The 16,342-nt window shown below is 32.8% G+C and overlaps 2 protein-coding genes across 9 annotated transcripts; one reads left to right on the top strand and one right to left on the bottom strand.

The window, feature by feature from the left end:
- Positions 1-8,797: 8,797 nt before the first annotated feature.
- On the top strand, positions 8,798-12,075 carry LOC107007901 (BTB/POZ domain-containing protein At3g05675-like). Of its 6 annotated transcripts, none has more exons than XR_003580153.1 (3): positions 8,798-10,182; positions 10,528-10,735; positions 10,860-11,478. XR_003580153.1 is itself a non-coding variant. In XM_015206736.2 (3 exons), the coding sequence occupies exons 1-3, from the start codon at positions 8,932-8,934 to the stop codon at positions 11,788-11,790; spliced, it is 1,638 nt and encodes a 545-aa protein (XP_015062222.1). In that variant the 5' UTR covers positions 8,798-8,931; the 3' UTR covers positions 11,791-12,075. The 6 variants fall into 6 exon arrangements, 5 of the variants coding, with proteins under 5 accessions (XP_015062222.1, XP_015062224.1, XP_015062226.1 ...); XM_015206736.2 differs by lacking the exon at positions 10,860-11,478 and adding an exon at positions 11,518-12,075 and having other exon boundaries at positions 10,528-10,641; XM_015206738.2 differs by lacking the exon at positions 10,860-11,478 and adding an exon at positions 11,518-11,675 and having other exon boundaries at positions 8,798-10,199; positions 10,528-10,641.
- Positions 12,076-12,510: 435 nt separating this feature from the next.
- LOC107009617 (uncharacterized protein At1g01500-like) lies at positions 12,511-15,977 on the bottom strand. 3 transcript variants are annotated; one of them, XM_027919403.1, is made up of 3 exons: positions 15,894-15,977; positions 14,300-15,102; positions 12,511-13,162 (listed from the first exon to the last, which is right to left on the bottom strand). In XM_027919403.1, the coding sequence occupies exons 2-3, from the start codon at positions 15,005-15,007 to the stop codon at positions 12,941-12,943; spliced, it is 930 nt and encodes a 309-aa protein (XP_027775204.1). In that variant the 5' UTR covers positions 15,008-15,102; positions 15,894-15,977; the 3' UTR covers positions 12,511-12,940. The 3 variants fall into 3 exon arrangements, with proteins under 3 accessions (XP_027775204.1, XP_027775205.1, XP_015064454.1); XM_027919404.1 differs by lacking the exon at positions 15,894-15,977 and adding an exon at positions 15,553-15,759; XM_015208968.2 differs by lacking the exon at positions 15,894-15,977 and adding an exon at positions 15,602-15,758.
- Between the last annotated feature and the right edge of the window lie 365 nt (positions 15,978-16,342).

Consider the following 16,342-nt stretch of genomic DNA (forward strand, 5'->3'; position numbering starts at 1 on the left):
TATATATATATATATTAATTGAAGTTAGATAACATTTGCAATTTTTAAAAAACATTGTTAGAAAAAATAATATGTTAAAAATAAAATATAAATATATTTATTTGGAAAATGAGTATTTTTTACCATTAATAATAATTATGCCATTTTTGGATCAAAGTATTGACGACAAGGGCTTTTTTGGACCAAACTACAAATGGAGGATATTTTTGTTCTTTCACATAATTTAAGGGCATCATTGAATCAAAATATTAATGCTTAGGGCATTTTCTATAATATGAGGACATTTTTTGTTCCTTCACATAGTTTAATAGCATTTTTTTTACCCTTTCCTTATTTTTTAAGAAGAATATTTGAAATGATATTTCTATGTGGATGTATTTAAATACATTTTTAAAGAAAACTGAGTTAGAAAAACATACGTATAATTTTGAAATACAACTCCACTAAATTTAAATTTTAATGAAAAAATACTAATTTTTAAATAAAGTAAAAAATTACCTACCTAAAAATGTAAATACTCAGTCTGTGTGTATTTTTATTTATCATATTTGGAATTGACACATTCATTAACGTGTCGTTTGATTACTAGTTAGAGTTATGCAGGTATTAGTTATGTAGGGTTTAATTATACATATATTAGTTATGCAAGATTTAGTTATATTGAGTTTAATTATGCGTATATTAATTATGCAGATATTAGTTATATAGGTATTATTTAGTTATGTAGAGATTACAGTAACTATTAACAATTGAATATTAAATTAGTTGTAAATTATTAATATATATTATTTACAAAATAATAATACATGCTAATTGAATACGGAATATATTGAATAATATATAGTGCTAATCTTTGATTAGCATATGCACCGTAAAAAAATATACAATCTGACTTCAAATATTAACAAATATTTTATCTGCATAAATAAATAAAAACCGTAGTATATAAAAAGAAATAAAAACAACAAATATAAATAAAATATTGGTAAAGTTTTTAATTAAAAAAATAAAATACATTAATAGGTAAATATGTAATTTATCATAACTTTCTACCGTGCATAACTTTATACAATCACTGTATAAGTGAATTCATGAATAACTTTTATACAACATGTAAATTCTTACAAACAAATATGATATAAGTTATGTTCACTTTTATACCTAATACAAAATTTCTATCAAATATAATAAAATTAATACAACTTTTTATATATAAATAAAATATATCTTATATAGTAACCAAACAACTCCTAAAAAATAATGAGTGATATAACTATTTACCACACGTTTATTATTAAATAACATGTAGTATTGAATCTTAAAAAAATAATTTAAAAAATCAGTACGACTCAGGTAAAAGACCAAACATGGAGAGATAATTGTATTTCTTTAATAATGTGAAAAGTGACAAACAAAATGATTTTTTAAATAACATATTCAAGAAATAAAAATGAAGAGTTAATGGTGTTTTTTGATTTATGATCAAATGGCTCTTAAAATTTTCTTTTACTCCTTGCATTCAATAATAGTGATTCAACATACTAAAATATATAATTATTTGATAATACTTGTTTAATTTTAAAAAAATCAAGAAATAATTGATTATTTGTGTTTATTTTACTTTTATTATTAAATACACATCTAACACATTTTTGAAATGATTATATTTAGGGAAAAGGATCTGATATACCCCTCAACTTTGTCATTTAGTGCTGATATACCCCTCGTTATAAAAGTGACTCATATATACCCCTACTTGTAAACAAATGGCTCATGTATACCCTTTTCCTCTAACGGAAATGAAAAAAATAATAATTTCAATCTAAATTTTATTATTTTTTTATAAAAAATATAATCTCATATGAGTAAATTTAATCCTCGTCAAACATTTTTTATTGACTTTTTTTTGTTTCAATGACTAATTTATAATTATTATTTTGATAATCAAATTTATTTATGTTTCACTAATATTCCTGTAAAACTTATTGTAGATGACCAAATTTTTTCTTCGAATACGAAATTAAATTATAATACACACAAAAAAAATAGTTTAAATTTTTTTTCTTTAAACTAAGGAATGAAAGAAAAAAAGAAAATTAGAATAAGAAACTCAAATAATTATAATAAAAGAAGTCAAAAAATAATTTATGTATGAAAAAAATTAAAATATAGCTTGAACTGTTATATTGCTGGTAGTATTTCAATGTTTTACTAGGTCAAGATGATATAAGACGTTTCCGCAATTTTTTAACTTCCGTTAAATGAAGGGTATATGTGAGTCATTTTGTAATGGCAGGGGTATATGTGAGCCGTTTGTATAACGGTAAGGGCATATATGAGCCACTTTTATAACGAAGGGTATATCAGCTCTAAATGACAAAGTTGAGGGGTATATCAGACCCTTTTCCCTTAAATTTAATACTTCCTCCGTCCAGTATTGTTTGTCATGATTTCTATTTTTAGAGTTAAATTATAAAAACTTTGACTAACATTTTAAGATGTATTTTTTATCATATTAATATGCAAAAAATTATAATTTATAGTACTTTTCATATAGTTTTAGAATATCTATTTTTTTTAATTTGAAATATCGAATTAATATGATCCAATTTACCTTTGAAAATTAGTAAAATTGACTTTCAATAAGCGCAACATGACAAACAAGACCGAGGAAGTAAAGTCAAAGGATAATACTCTATAGCAATAGAAAAAAAAATTTAGGCCAGAAAATTTGATCAGAGTTTGGCCAGAGCGATAGTTTACCTATGTTATTTTATCTTTTTGAAAAATATTTTTCTTTTAATTTTGATATTTTTAATTAAAAATAAATGTTTTTTTATCCATTTTAAAGAAAATATTTCTAAGAATTTTCCAATCAAATTTTCTGATTTAATTATTTTATTTAGATGTGTTGTAATGAACCATTATTATTAGACTAGGGAAGGTAAACATATAATCACCTGCTCACTTGAAAACAAAAATAATAATGGATTATTACTCCGCCATGCATTGTCGTACACCAAAAAGTCAATGAAAGAAATTAAAGACACATTAATTAATAATTATTAAGGAGTATACAAGATGTACTAGTTTGTTTTCCTTTTCTTTTTTCTTTTCCACACCTGGAATTCTGAAAAGATATTCTCTCCAGCTCAAGTTATATTTAATTTAGGCCTCACACAATTATTTTTTTATTAAGAGTAGTGGCGTATCCAAGATTTTCATAAAGTTGGTTTAAAATATAATAAATAAAATGGAAAAAGCTTAAAAATATCTCTAAACTATTCGAAATATTTCATATATACCCTTAAACTTTATTTCTGATCAAAACTATCCTTCCCGTCATACTATTGGGTCAAAAATATCCTTCTTATTAACGGAAGTTGTTAAATGTCATATGGATGTCACATTGCATGCCAATAGAATTTCACTGCCACGTAGACTAAATAAAAAGGGTTAAAAATACCCTTAAACTATTCGAAATAGCTTATATTTACCCTTAAACTATATTTCGGCTCAAAACTACCCTTCCCGTTAAACTATTGAATCAAAAGTATCTTTCTTATCAACAAAAGTTGTTGGATGCCACATTGCATGTCAATAAGGTTACACTGCCACATAGACTAAATCTCTTAATCTTAATTACTTTCCCCCTCATTTCATTATTTCAGAACTGATATATTCACCCGTTCTCCCTCATTTCGCGGCTAGGGTTTCATACTTTTCTTCGTGGCTGGGTTTCAAAGTGGATATTCATGCTTGTAGGCTAGTAAATATTTTTTCTTATTTTATTATCTTTACGATTTCAAAGCATGATAGTTAGGATTTCACAACTTTCCCGTCATTTCGCGGCCAAGATTTCATAACTTTCTTCGGAGCTGAGTTTCAAAGTGAATTTTCGTGGTTGTAAACACAATAAAATAAGAAAAAGGGATAATGCACAAGTAACCCCTCAACCTATGCCCGAAATCTCAGACACACACTGATACTATACTGAGGTCCTATTACCCCCCTGAACTTATTTTATTGATAATTTTCTACCCCTTTTAGGCCTACGTGGCACTATCTTGTGGGCCAAACGTTGATTGACTTTTTTTTTCAAATTAGTGTCACATAGGCCAAAAGGGGTAGAAAATTGCTTATAAAATAAGTTCAGGGGGGTAATAGGACTTTAATATAGTATAAGTGTGTCTCTGAGATTTTGAGCATAGGTTGAGAGGGTACTTGTGCATTTTCCCTAAGAAAAAAAATTACTAACCTATAACCACGAATATCCACTTTGAAACCCAGCGACGAAAGAAAACTGTGAAACCTTAGTCGCGAAATAAGGGAGAAGGGGTGAAATCGTTTCTGGAAAATAATGAAATGAGGGGAAAATGAGTAATTAAGATTTAGAGATTTAGTCAATGTGGTACATGTGGAATTTAACAACTTCTGTCAATAAGAATGTTACTTTTGACCCAATAGTTTGACGGAAAGGGTAGTTTTGAGCCGAAATATAGTTTAAGGGTAAATATGAGCTATTTTAGATAGTTTAAGGGTACTTTTGACCCTTTTCCTTTTAGTCTATGTGGCAGTGAAAATCTATTGGGGTGCCATGTAGCATTCATGTGGCATCCACATGGCATTTAACAATTTCCGTTAATTAGAAGAGTATTTTTGACCCAATATTTGACGGGAAGGATAGTTCTTTTGAGCCTAAATATAGTTTAAGGGTATATTTGAGCTATTTCAGATAGTCTAAGGGTATTTTATTAAGAGCACTGGCGTACCCAGGATTTTCAGAACTTGGGCAGGCTGGGAAAATTATGCCTTTTCTACCACTAGGTCAAGGGTCACACTTGGGTTAGTGGGGTCAAAATTTATGTACATATAAAATTTTAAAAACTGATTAAATATACATATATATACTGTGTTATTTTTCAACGAAGTGGGTTCATGTGAACCCACTTGACCCTATGTGGGCGCGCCCCTTATTAAGAGAATAGTGCAATTACCTAATGTTTTTCTTTTATTAGTACTCTCTCCATTTAAAAAAAGAATGTCCCCATTTCCTTTTTAGTTTGATTCAAAAAGAATGATTTTTTTTTGGGGGGCAAAAATTGACTTTAACTTTCCACGTGACATGTTTAAGACCACAAGATTAAAGGACACTTTGATACATTTAACATAACTTTAATTTAGAACCGTAAAATTAAAGATCTTTTTTTTTCTTAAACTCCATTTCAAATCAAAATAGGTCCTTTTTTGAAACCGAGGAAATATTTTTCTTATATAGTCAAGGAAATAATTGTGTCAATGTTTCGACTTACCCATTACACTAAGGTGCATTGATAGTTAACTAAAAGTGAACTGTTTATATAATATTAAAATTAATATTATTAATATTATGTTATGCATATATGTTAGGTATAGATAAAATTCAGCTCATTAAACACGGTATTTAGTTATTAGTTTATACTTTTACATAACAATAATAGGTACAAGTTATGAGTCATGCATAATTAACACATAATAGCTAATCTTGTATAACTAACTCCAATCAACAACAAATGGTTATATATTGGTTATTCATACAGTAATTAGTACTCTCTGTCCCATTTGCCTTCTCTGATACTAACACAAAAACAATGGTTTTACATACAGTAATTATTACTCTTTCTGTTTCGTTTTATGTGACATCTTTTATTTTTTAAGAGTCAAATAATTTAATTTTAAGTGGACATTTGCGTATGGAATTTTCAAATTTTCTGAAATGAAATTCATATATTTGTAAACTACATAAAGAGTACTATAAGTCACAATAATTGATAATTCAAAATGTTAAAAGGATCTATGAAAAAATTACGGTTAAAGAAAGATTTGTATGAATCTCGAAATGTAAAAAGTGTCACATAAAATGAGACGGAGGGAGTAAAAAATATTTTTTCTTATTAAAAATATTAATGATGAAAAAAATATATGGTAGAACATAAGATTCATATTTTAAAAGCTCATTTATTTCTTTAAACAGTTTAATTGCTCTACACATTAATACGCATTTTCTAATTGTTTACCTGATATTCGCATAAATATAACATATATTATATTCACATTAATCGATATTACTTATAATTCCCAAACAAACAATACATTAAATATGCAACCAAAAAAAAAAACAATTTGATAGGTTGGACCAAATATCGCACTATCATCTCATGTGGATTTTTACACTAAGATCAATCATTGCAATATATACAATCAACCAATAATTAAACGACACTAAAACCCGTTTAACATAAGATGAAATCATTTTGAAATCACATATTCTAACGTTTACTATTTCGTCTACTAAATAGTAGATACAGAGAAGGATATATATGTAATTTAATAACATAGATGCAAAATGAAAGAAAATCGGTGCGCCAGTCCCCTAGAGTACATTAATGACAAATTTTGAAATGAGGCAGACAACGTGCGAGTATTTATATATAGGTTCAGATAATTTACATTTGTATATATCTGCATTCATTGGCCTACGCTCCTTTTCAGATTCTAAATATATATATATATATATATATATATATATTTTTTTTTAATTAGAAATTTCTCATTAAAATTTTTAATATAAATTTAATAAATAAAATTAAAATCTAAAAAATGAGCATGTAAGTTACATATTCTAATGTAATTTAATACGATATCAATATAAGTACTGATCATCAAATTTTTTTTTAAAAATAAACTAACGCAGGTGCCTTGCGGATAGTGTGTCCATTACCCACTCACCAAATTCAAATGTTGTCGGGAAGTCCACAGAGTGGGAGTATTAAATTATAAAATATTTTCTCATATTTTAATATATCAAAATAGTAACACATGAATCATATCATAAACTTCTATTTTTTCATATTTCATGTAATGTTTGGGATAGAGGTATGTTTAATTTCCCTGGAATTATAAGCTTCGATAATTTCGCGAATTTTCTTCTCTAATATATCTTTTCTTGGGAAAAATATAATCGATATTTTAATAGGTTATTTGTGGATCATTTTCATTTTATTTAAAAGAAAATTAGGGTTAAGTATATCTATGAGCTTTTGCAAGAAATTACTGAAACACAAGGATATAAGAGGGAAATTATTTACTTTTGAAATGAATATCATATAAGAGGAAATTTCATAAATAGCTAAATTACTATATTATTAGAAAAGGTTAGATATGGCCTTAAACTATTTGAAAATGTTTAGATATATCTATACACTCGTACCTTCGCCGTCCAAGTTTTTTTTTTATAGAAATTTGCTTTTGTAGACGTTAGTTGGTTTGCTGGAAATAACCAGCTCATTTTCCATTTCTTTAAATGACAAGTTGAATTGCCACATTTAAGTTTAATTAGGAAAACTTGTATATAATAGCAAACTGATAACCTAAAATAAATACAGTAGCTAGGGTTTGATTTAATTGTGCTCCATAGCAAACGTTTGCAAAAAATTGCCAGGCGCCTCTCTCCCAAATATCTCGCTCGCCACTCTCCTCCAATCTCTCGCTTGCTTTCTCACTTTTTATACAAACACAAGTGTATAAAAATTGTTTCTAATTGTATAAAGCAGAGAAAATTGTGTAAATACATATATTTTTGTTCCCCTCTCTCCCCTCTTCCAGATATCGCTCGCCACTCTCCCAAGTTTCGCTCGCCACCCTCGCCTTTCTCACTTATACAAACATAAGCGAAATGTATAAATTGTGTTTCTGTTTGTATAAAGCATGAGAAAATTGTATATACACATGCAAGTACATATATTTTCGTCCTATACACTTATAATTATACAATAAAAATATTCCCCTGCACAATTTCTTTTGCCTTTCTCTCTTTACCGTTTTATACAAATTCAAATTTTACTAATTTCTCTCTTTCTCGTTTTATACAATTCGATTCAATTGTATATCCCCTGTCCAAGTTTCTTTTATCTTTCTCTTCTTCATTTTATACAAATTCAAATTGTATATAATCGTTATATACACTTATAATCATACAATTCGTTCTATACACATCGTTTATACAATTCTCTGCCCAAGTGTCTTTCTCTTTCTCGTTTTATACACTTTGTTTTATACAATTCGCTTCAACTGTATATGTATAGCAAATTATACAGTTTCTATGTTTGCTATGGAGCGANTGCCCAGTTTCTTTTGCCTTTCTCTCTTTCTCGTTTTATACAATTTTTAAATTGTATCTAATTTTTCTCTTTCTCGTTTTATACAATTCGATTCAATTGTATATTCCTTGACAAGTCTCTTTTGTCTTTCTCTCTTTCTCATTTTATACAAATTCAAATTGTATATAATCGTTCTATTCACTTATAATAATACAATTCGTTTTATACACTTCGTTTTTATACAGTTCTCTGCCCAAGTGTCTTTCTCTTTCTTGTTTTATATACTTTGTTTTATACAATTTGATTCAACTGTAAATGTATAGCGAATTATACAGTTTTTATGTTTGCTATTGAGCGCAATTATACAAATTTTGCTATAGCATACAAGTATAAATTTTTTATTTGCTATACGTGAAAGTTGTCCTTTTAACTATCACTAACGTTTATATTTATAAATAAAATAAATAAATTAATACACCTCTTTTAAATAGCCAATTCGATCCGGTTCGGAGGGCCGGGTAGGCCCAATTGGACATTTCAGAATCATTGATCCAACAATAAAATGGGCTTATCAGAAGATGGGCCCTGGACACGTCAGATCGTCAATCCACTTTTTATCCACTTGTCTCGCAATATAAAGCCAAATCCGGCATACTCAAACAATTAATTCAAAACTTCATTACATTAATTAATTTACTACACTGTTCTGAAACACTTCGATCAGAAATCCCAATCGTCCTTATCTGAAACTTGATCTTCATCGCGGAAGACCTCTAGGCTCTAGCAGAATCATATGACGGCAGGCGGTGGCAGCGGTGGTGGTGGTGGTGCCGGTGGAGTCACCTCCGGCAAAAAACGACAACGTTCTGGTAGCTATAGTCGACTTTCCTCTACTGTAGGGATCATCGACTCTTCTCGTCCTGATAATACCCTGACGGAACGCACACAGAAGACATCAGGTATTCGCCGCACAGCTTCTCAAGCGTTTATTGCACCGTCGTCCTCCGCTGCTGTTAGCCGCGGATTCAACGATTCAGCCACGGCTGACGTCGTGCTTCGTCTCTTTGTCGATCAATTGCCGCTGTTCGATACTGATGACTCCGAATCCATTTCAGCCGTCGATTCTGATCAATCCGATGTCCAGATCTATCTCCATTCCGATGTTCTCTGCCGTTCTAAGTACTTCGCTACTCTCTTATCCGACCGCTGGCAAAAGGAATCAAACGACGGTGATTCCGGGAATTCTTTAAGGATGTTCCGACTGAATCTCGGCGTTCCCGCTACTCCTGGATCAATCGATCATCATTTGGCTGTTCTTCAGCTTCTATATACCAATGACTTCTCCACAACTATCCACAATGTTTCGGTAGCGTTGTGTTTACTTCCGGTGGCTTTGGAATTAATATTCGAAGATTGCATTAAGGCTTGTGTTCGGTTCCTTGAGGCCGTACCATGGACCGAAGATGAAGAAAGGAAAATACTCAGTATAGTTCCCTTGCTAGGCAAGGAGGAGTCTCAAGAGCTTCTCGCTAGGGTCTCAATTGACAAAATTGATACGTCCGAACAAATGCTTCATGGATTGATATTATCAGCACTTCATAACCATCCTAACACGGCATTCGCTAAGGCATTTGTAGCTAAGCTGTTGAGGGACTTTTCGTCCAAAGAGGCAGCAAAGAGAGTGTTGGACCGTGCCTTTCAGAGTAGCTTGAAGATTGTGAAGGAGTCGTTGGAGGAGTACTCAAGTCCTGACTTTAGAGGTGATCACAATGAGATTGAGGCAATTCAGAGGCTGAATTTGCATACTGCAATGACAAATGGGAGGCATTTGGTGTGGTTGGTGGAAAGGATGATTGAACTGAGAGTGGCCGATACAGCTGTACAGGAGTGGAGCAATCAGGCCGCATTTACTGCTGATTTGCTGAGGGCTCTCCGTGATGATGCATGGAGGAACATCGTTCCAGGGCTTCCTGCAGTTGTGCTTCGATGCACTTGCAAGCTTTCTAATGCAGTCGCCACGGGGACTATCTTGGCCACCAGACAGGTCCGCTTCGTTCTAAGGTCTACAAATGATTCTTTCTGGAATGTGTAATTGCAAAATATAGAGTCTAGTTATGTGGGCTTTAAAAGTTATGCCTTTTGATACGTTCTTGTTTCCTAGTTGCAAAATTAGCGACTACTAACACACATAGACACCTTTAGGATTTGGAGCATCTTGCACTTGCACATATTCTTGCATTAGCAAAGGATACTTCTAGGAGTGTATAGCAGTGAGTATTCGTGCGACTGTTTCACTTACCTTTCTCCTGCTTTCAGCTATTTTAGCTTATAACTTTTGAATGCAAGTAATAGTGGGACATCACTTGAAAGTTTTCCTATCCATTTGCAGTATTCAACCATGTCTCATGGATCTTTATCCAAATGGGTATTGGCTTTTACATGTTCTGGGTTATATCTTGTGTGTGTTAGCCTTGTGCTGTTCTTTGACAAGCGAGCTACTTCAGTAAGTTTTTGATCTTCTTGGACTTGGTGTGATGCTTCGTCAAAGAAACTGCAAGTTATGGTATCATATAACTGTTATCATGAGTGCTCTGCAGGTTTGATGTTTATTCTAGGCTGTACCTTGTTTTTTTAGTAGCGTCAGTGGAAGTGGCAGGATAATTGTAAAAGAATTGCTGCTGAAACCCTAGTGTTTTTACTTGTTGTTCATTGGATTTGCAGATGTTGGATGCTGTTAGATGCTCGCTGTAATACATATGTGAAATCTCGATACCCATGAATTTTTAATAACGTTACACTTACAGAACCAGCTTAGTTTTTCTTTGCGAGGCTGGTTTCTTTATTTGTATAGTTTGCTGGTACTGTTGCTTACTCTTGCACTATAGAAGAGTACAAGCACAAGCAGTGGAAGTTTCACATGTTACTTGAAACAAATGGGCAGCATAGAACCTTCTGTTTGTTTGTGGTTATAGGTCTAAATGGATGTACCACATGATTTATGTTTCTAGTGTACATTCAGCCCCCCAAAAATGTATGAAGAGAAGAAAAAAGGAGGAGATACCGCCTTTTCAGGAACATCTAAATAGTGTTGATTGTTCCCAAGAAATGGTTTGGATCTGGACAAGATTTTTTCCTTATTTTGTACCTTGTTTTGTTTGTCATTGTTGAAATGAGTGATCTGTTATAAAGGTAAACTGAGTCGAAACCAGAAACATGGACATTCTACAGTAACAGCAGCATTTTTACTTTTGCTGGTTGTGTCTGTTCTGGTGGTATCATCTTCCAAGTTAATGTTGTGCTCAACTGATAAATCATAAACGGTGATGCAATTTTTTCACAATCACTTCTGCTTTACTTCTTTCCTCTAATGCCTAAACAGGTTAGAAAGAAGATCGTGAAAGATTGGCTTCCAGTGTTGATTTTGTGCAAAGACTATGTAACACCGATGATGCCAAGTCACAAAACAATATATGTGGAGCTGGAAGACACGTTTTTGAGTATTATATCCACGCTTCCCTTGTCTGATGCCCAGGAGTTATTGCAACAGTGTCTCAGCTTTTCAACTAGAAATGTTGAAGACTGTCCTCACTTAATAAGCGCATTTACCACCTGGTTCCGACGAGCAAATAGATTCCCCCTACCAGATATGTGATGGCTCGGTGGATAAGCATGAGGACAGTTTGGTGGCTAATGTCCATACTAGTATCTCCATTGTAAGAGACACTGCTATTTGTACATAAAACGTGTTGTCTCACCTTTGTACCAGAAGTTGCGTGGGTTTGTTACTTGGTGTTGTGCAGTATCCTTGACTGTAAGGCATTGGTTATTAAGAGAATGACCAGCATGTACATAAGACGTTGTGGCGTATGAAACCTGCCCTTTTTATGTCTTTTAATAGCATTTTGCTTCCCCTATCATCAGGGCTTGTTTTTTGGTTCTATTATGTGTGTCCTAACAAAATTTGGCAGGTAAGCATGGCATTCCATGGCTTGTTACATTATTAAGTTTGAGCAGTTATTTCACCTTTTTAGCTCAATCGGAGAAGTAAATGTACCAGTTGAATTTCAGCATGTTATTTAGCTCTGCGCACTTGGTTTCAACAGGTAGGTAAGTTCTATATGAGGATGTACGGCATGCAAATGTAGTAGGGTGGATTTAGGTTGTTCGATGGGCTTTTTCGGGATATACTGCAAAATCCAGTAACTATATAAGAAGTGAGTTGATCCAGAGGCAGAAAAGAACCTTTTAAGCTTTGTTGTCGAGGGGTTTGAATCCAACCACTAAAAAGTTGCCTATGAGGAAGTGTGGAACCTGGAGAGCAAAAATAAGTTCTAGACAAGAGAAAACCAAAAACACCAAGTCAAAAACATACTTCAATCTGTAAACAGTAATCTGGTATTCAATTAGCATGAACATGAAATTAGATTAAAACCTTTGAACAGACGGCGGAAGTTCTCTGATACATTTGACCATATTACAACACCAATAGATGACCAACCTAAGAATTACTGACAAAAGAAAAAAAATGACAGCAGACCTATGAGAAATATGATTCAGTGAAGACTGTTCTAACAAGTGAGTATTGGTAGTTGGCGGCTATACTGTAGCTCAAGTACATAAGATTCAAGCTTTATTCCATGTCTAGTGTTACTGCTGGGAGTTATTTATTAAAAAAACCAGTTCAGGAAGAAATGGAAAAAAGGCATAAACATTTCTGCTTACAAGAGGAACCTATCACCTTGTAACATCAGCACTTGTTTTCGGAGAAAGTTATCAGTTAAAATCATCAGGTTAGCAGGACTTCATATTAGACGCCTTCTGAAGTTGGAGGTTCCTTGGTAGGTACGAACAAGAAGCCCAACTCCTATACCAATACCAACACAAACACTGAGCCCAATTCCAACACCAACTCTTACACCAGAATTGAACCACGATAGTTCCCCATCTTCACCTTCTATATATTCCATCCTTGAGTAATGATTATATTCATCATGCTCCTGTTTCTGTCTTTCATGATCTGTAACCTGCAAATGACACAATTGTGAAAATACATTCCTGATGATTGACAAAGGAAAAACAGATGATGGTGTATTACATATCAAAAATCATTAAATCAGGTGCCTCTTGCTAGACTTCCATAATCACATAGGCTAACAATATAGCAGAGAAAAGGGAATAGACAGAGAAACTAACATGTCCATAATACAGATCAGATAAAGGGAAAACTTCTTCCACGCCTAAGGAAAGTTCAGTAACCCGTCCATGCATTCAAATTCTAACAAGTTCATCAATTATTTCAGTAGAAAGTTCCTTGAGATTTGATCCGTAAATCATGCCAAAAAAAAGAAAGTGCATTGTGTTTTCAAGTATATATGCATATTATTTAGTCTGTTGTTATCTTGTGCTTACTGCATTAGATTCCCCTTTCTCTCTATGTTCATGAATTGAAATGAGGAATTTAGCTTGTGCTCACGGAAGGAGTCCTCGTACTTAAAAAAATGGTACTGGTGGGTGCCAAGTTCCTAATTACCTGGGTAGATAAGAGATGCAATATCTCCAATACTAACATATGTGGTATACCATCTTTTCCAAAACAACCTCTCTAACCCCACGAAGGTAGGGGTAAGGTCTGCATATACCCCACACTCCCCACATATTTTGTTTTACGATGTACTATCTTATATGCTAGCACAAAGTTTTTTGTTTTCTTTAACCCATGTGGTATCCTGGTAAGAAGTATAAACAGCAACACACAAAACGAAAAGGTAAGACACATATGCGTGTATCTAAGTATACATGTGTGTACATATGACTTATGAGTATGTGTGTATACTTTTTGGGCAGACTCCATCCTTTGTTTCCCAAGATTTCAAGATAAGTTTGCTCATGGTACTCAAGCATTATTGGCTGGTCCTGGGTAATGGGTACTGACAGCACAAGATAAGAAAATACAGTTACAGAGGAGCTAAAAGCTAACACATCAAATATGGAAAAGCTGTTCAACCAGAAAGACAACAAAAATTATTTGACATGAAGGGTGAAAAATTGCTAATTTACTAAATGGTTAAACATCGATCCAGTAGTAAATTATCTAAAACAAAGCTAGAACTGCAACCACTGCATAGGTGTAACACATCAAATCACCACAGCTAGTAGTATACCTGCATTGCATATGAAGAGGAAACATGGTACTGGCTTTCGGTTGCCTCATATTCTGGTATAGATTCCAGCATTCCTTGCCTTTGTTGCTTCTTCCGGTGTCCGAGCTCTAAGGTCCTTGTCAGTATAATTGGTTTCCCTGAGAAACAACCAGCCACATAAACTTCAATTACAGGAGAAACCAAATCTGTACCGAGGTGTTGGTTTCCTTTAAGAAAGCTAGAGCTAGAGCCAGCAAGCACATCTGTTTCACAATTGATGCTCCAAGATTGACCATGATTTTCAGATTCACCGATAAACCCATTGCTATCACATAGTTCTAATGATCCATACAACACAACAACATCCCTATCGTAAACCTCAAATCTCACACTTCCTGTCATACTTATACTATCTGTACTAACAAAAGTGACCTCCTCGGATTTCTTATCGTACCTATCTCTTCTGAGTACAGTGGATACCCCATCAGAATAAATTCCAGTCCGTGCACCATTCACTTCCAAAAGGGTATCACGATTCAGCGGAACATGGTTCACTGTGAGGTATTCTGCAGTCAAATCATCAAGCTCACATTTGCTAATTCTAACATAAAACACTCTCAAATCTAACCACTGTAAAGATAACTTAAATCCTGGCTGATAAGGAGAGTGCCTCATGAGGCTGTGGCCATTCTCAGCCACTCCATTCCCATTCTCGTGCGAGTTCTCCATTCCTTCACAAAAATCAAGGCTGTTGCTCACCAAAATCCATCAAGATTTAGTTGGTAAGGAACCCCATAAGTAGGACTCATAACAGTGAAGAGAACCTGGAAAAAAAAGAAAGCAACAAGACAAATATTGTTACAAATCCCACACATTTGAGGGAACACCAAGATAAAAGGAATGAAGAACAAACAAGTATCAACCACTAATTAAACTCCTGAGAAATAAATATACTAATTAAACTCCTGAGAAATAAATATGAAAGAGATGAAATTCCAATCAAAGAATAGAGGTTCTTTTTTTTCAAAATCAAATAAAATTGAAGGATCGAGAAATGGAGAGGGGATTACAAGAACAAAAAAGTCAAATCACATCAAAGAGGTAAAAAACATAAAAGTGAGACCTTTATAGGTCAAAATTTCATTATTGGTAAAAAAAACTTTCAAAAAGCAATGGAACAGTGGAAGAAACCCACCAAAACCATTGGATAGATAAAAAAAAAAACAAAGCTAAAACCACAACAGAGCAAGCAGTAATTTCAAATCTTGAATTACCCAAGAGATCAATGAGAGTTGTAAATAATGAAGAAGATGATTGTATTACCAGAGATCAGGGAAAGAGGGAAGAGAGAGTGAATGTGAAGTTGTGAACCCCTTCAATTCCCAAAACCAATTTAATACTCCACAGAGAGAGAGAGAAGGGGTTATTTATGAAGAAGAAAGTAAAAAGAGCAAACAAAAAGAGTCATCAGCACTAAAAGACAGAGTAGTGAAGACGTCACGTATAGAAAACAAACAAAATAACATAAAACACAAAACTTGTGTGCAAGAAAGATGAGATAGCATCATTCATCATTTAGCAACAAACACTTTTCCATGCAAACCATACAACTCACCTCTTTGCCTGTACTGTACTATCTCGGACACCAAAACGACACATGAACTTCTTGCAAACAATTTAATTATTGAGATATTTGAAAACATAAGAAGCACCCTAACCATTAAAAATAGGCATAATATATAAATATGCCCTTTAACTTGGCTTCGAATCACATATATGCCTTTCAATTTTGAGTTAGCACAAGTAGACACTTAAACTTGTATAAAATTGTACAAATAGACACACACGTCCTACATGTCAGTTTTTGTCCTATGTGGTGTCCAACGTGTATTTTGTCATGTATGACTCATGTGTTTATTTGTTTTTGAAAGTTGGATAGATAAAGTGTCTGTTTGTGCATTATAAAAGTTAGAGATCAAAGTTAAAATTTGAAGTCAAGTTTAGTGTCCAATATATGTATTATGCCTTTAAAATATGTAAACATATTCACTTTCTTCTCTTTTT

This window comes from Solanum pennellii, chromosome 1, assembly GCF_001406875.1.
Source record: "Solanum pennellii chromosome 1, SPENNV200".
NCBI lineage: Eukaryota > Viridiplantae > Streptophyta > Magnoliopsida > Solanales > Solanaceae > Solanum > Solanum pennellii.

Coding starts and splice junctions, on each gene's coding strand:
- LOC107007901 (XM_015206736.2), top strand. CDS start 8,932: ATGACGGCAGGCGGTGGCAGCGGTGGTGGTGGTGGTGCCGGTGGAGTC. Junction 10,183..10,527: donor CTATCTTGGCCACCAGACAG/GTCCGCTTCGTT, acceptor ATCCATTTGCAG/TATTCAACCATGTCTCATGG. Junction 10,642..11,517: donor TTGACAAGCGAGCTACTTCA/GTAAGTTTTTGA, acceptor ATGCCTAAACAG/GTTAGAAAGAAGATCGTGAA.
- LOC107009617 (XM_027919403.1), bottom strand. CDS start 15,007: ATGGAGAACTCGCACGAGAATGGGAATGGAGTGGCTGAGAATGGCCAC. Junction 13,163..14,299: donor CCTCTTCATATGCAATGCAG/GTATACTACTAG, acceptor TGTCATTTGCAG/GTTACAGATCATGAAAGACA.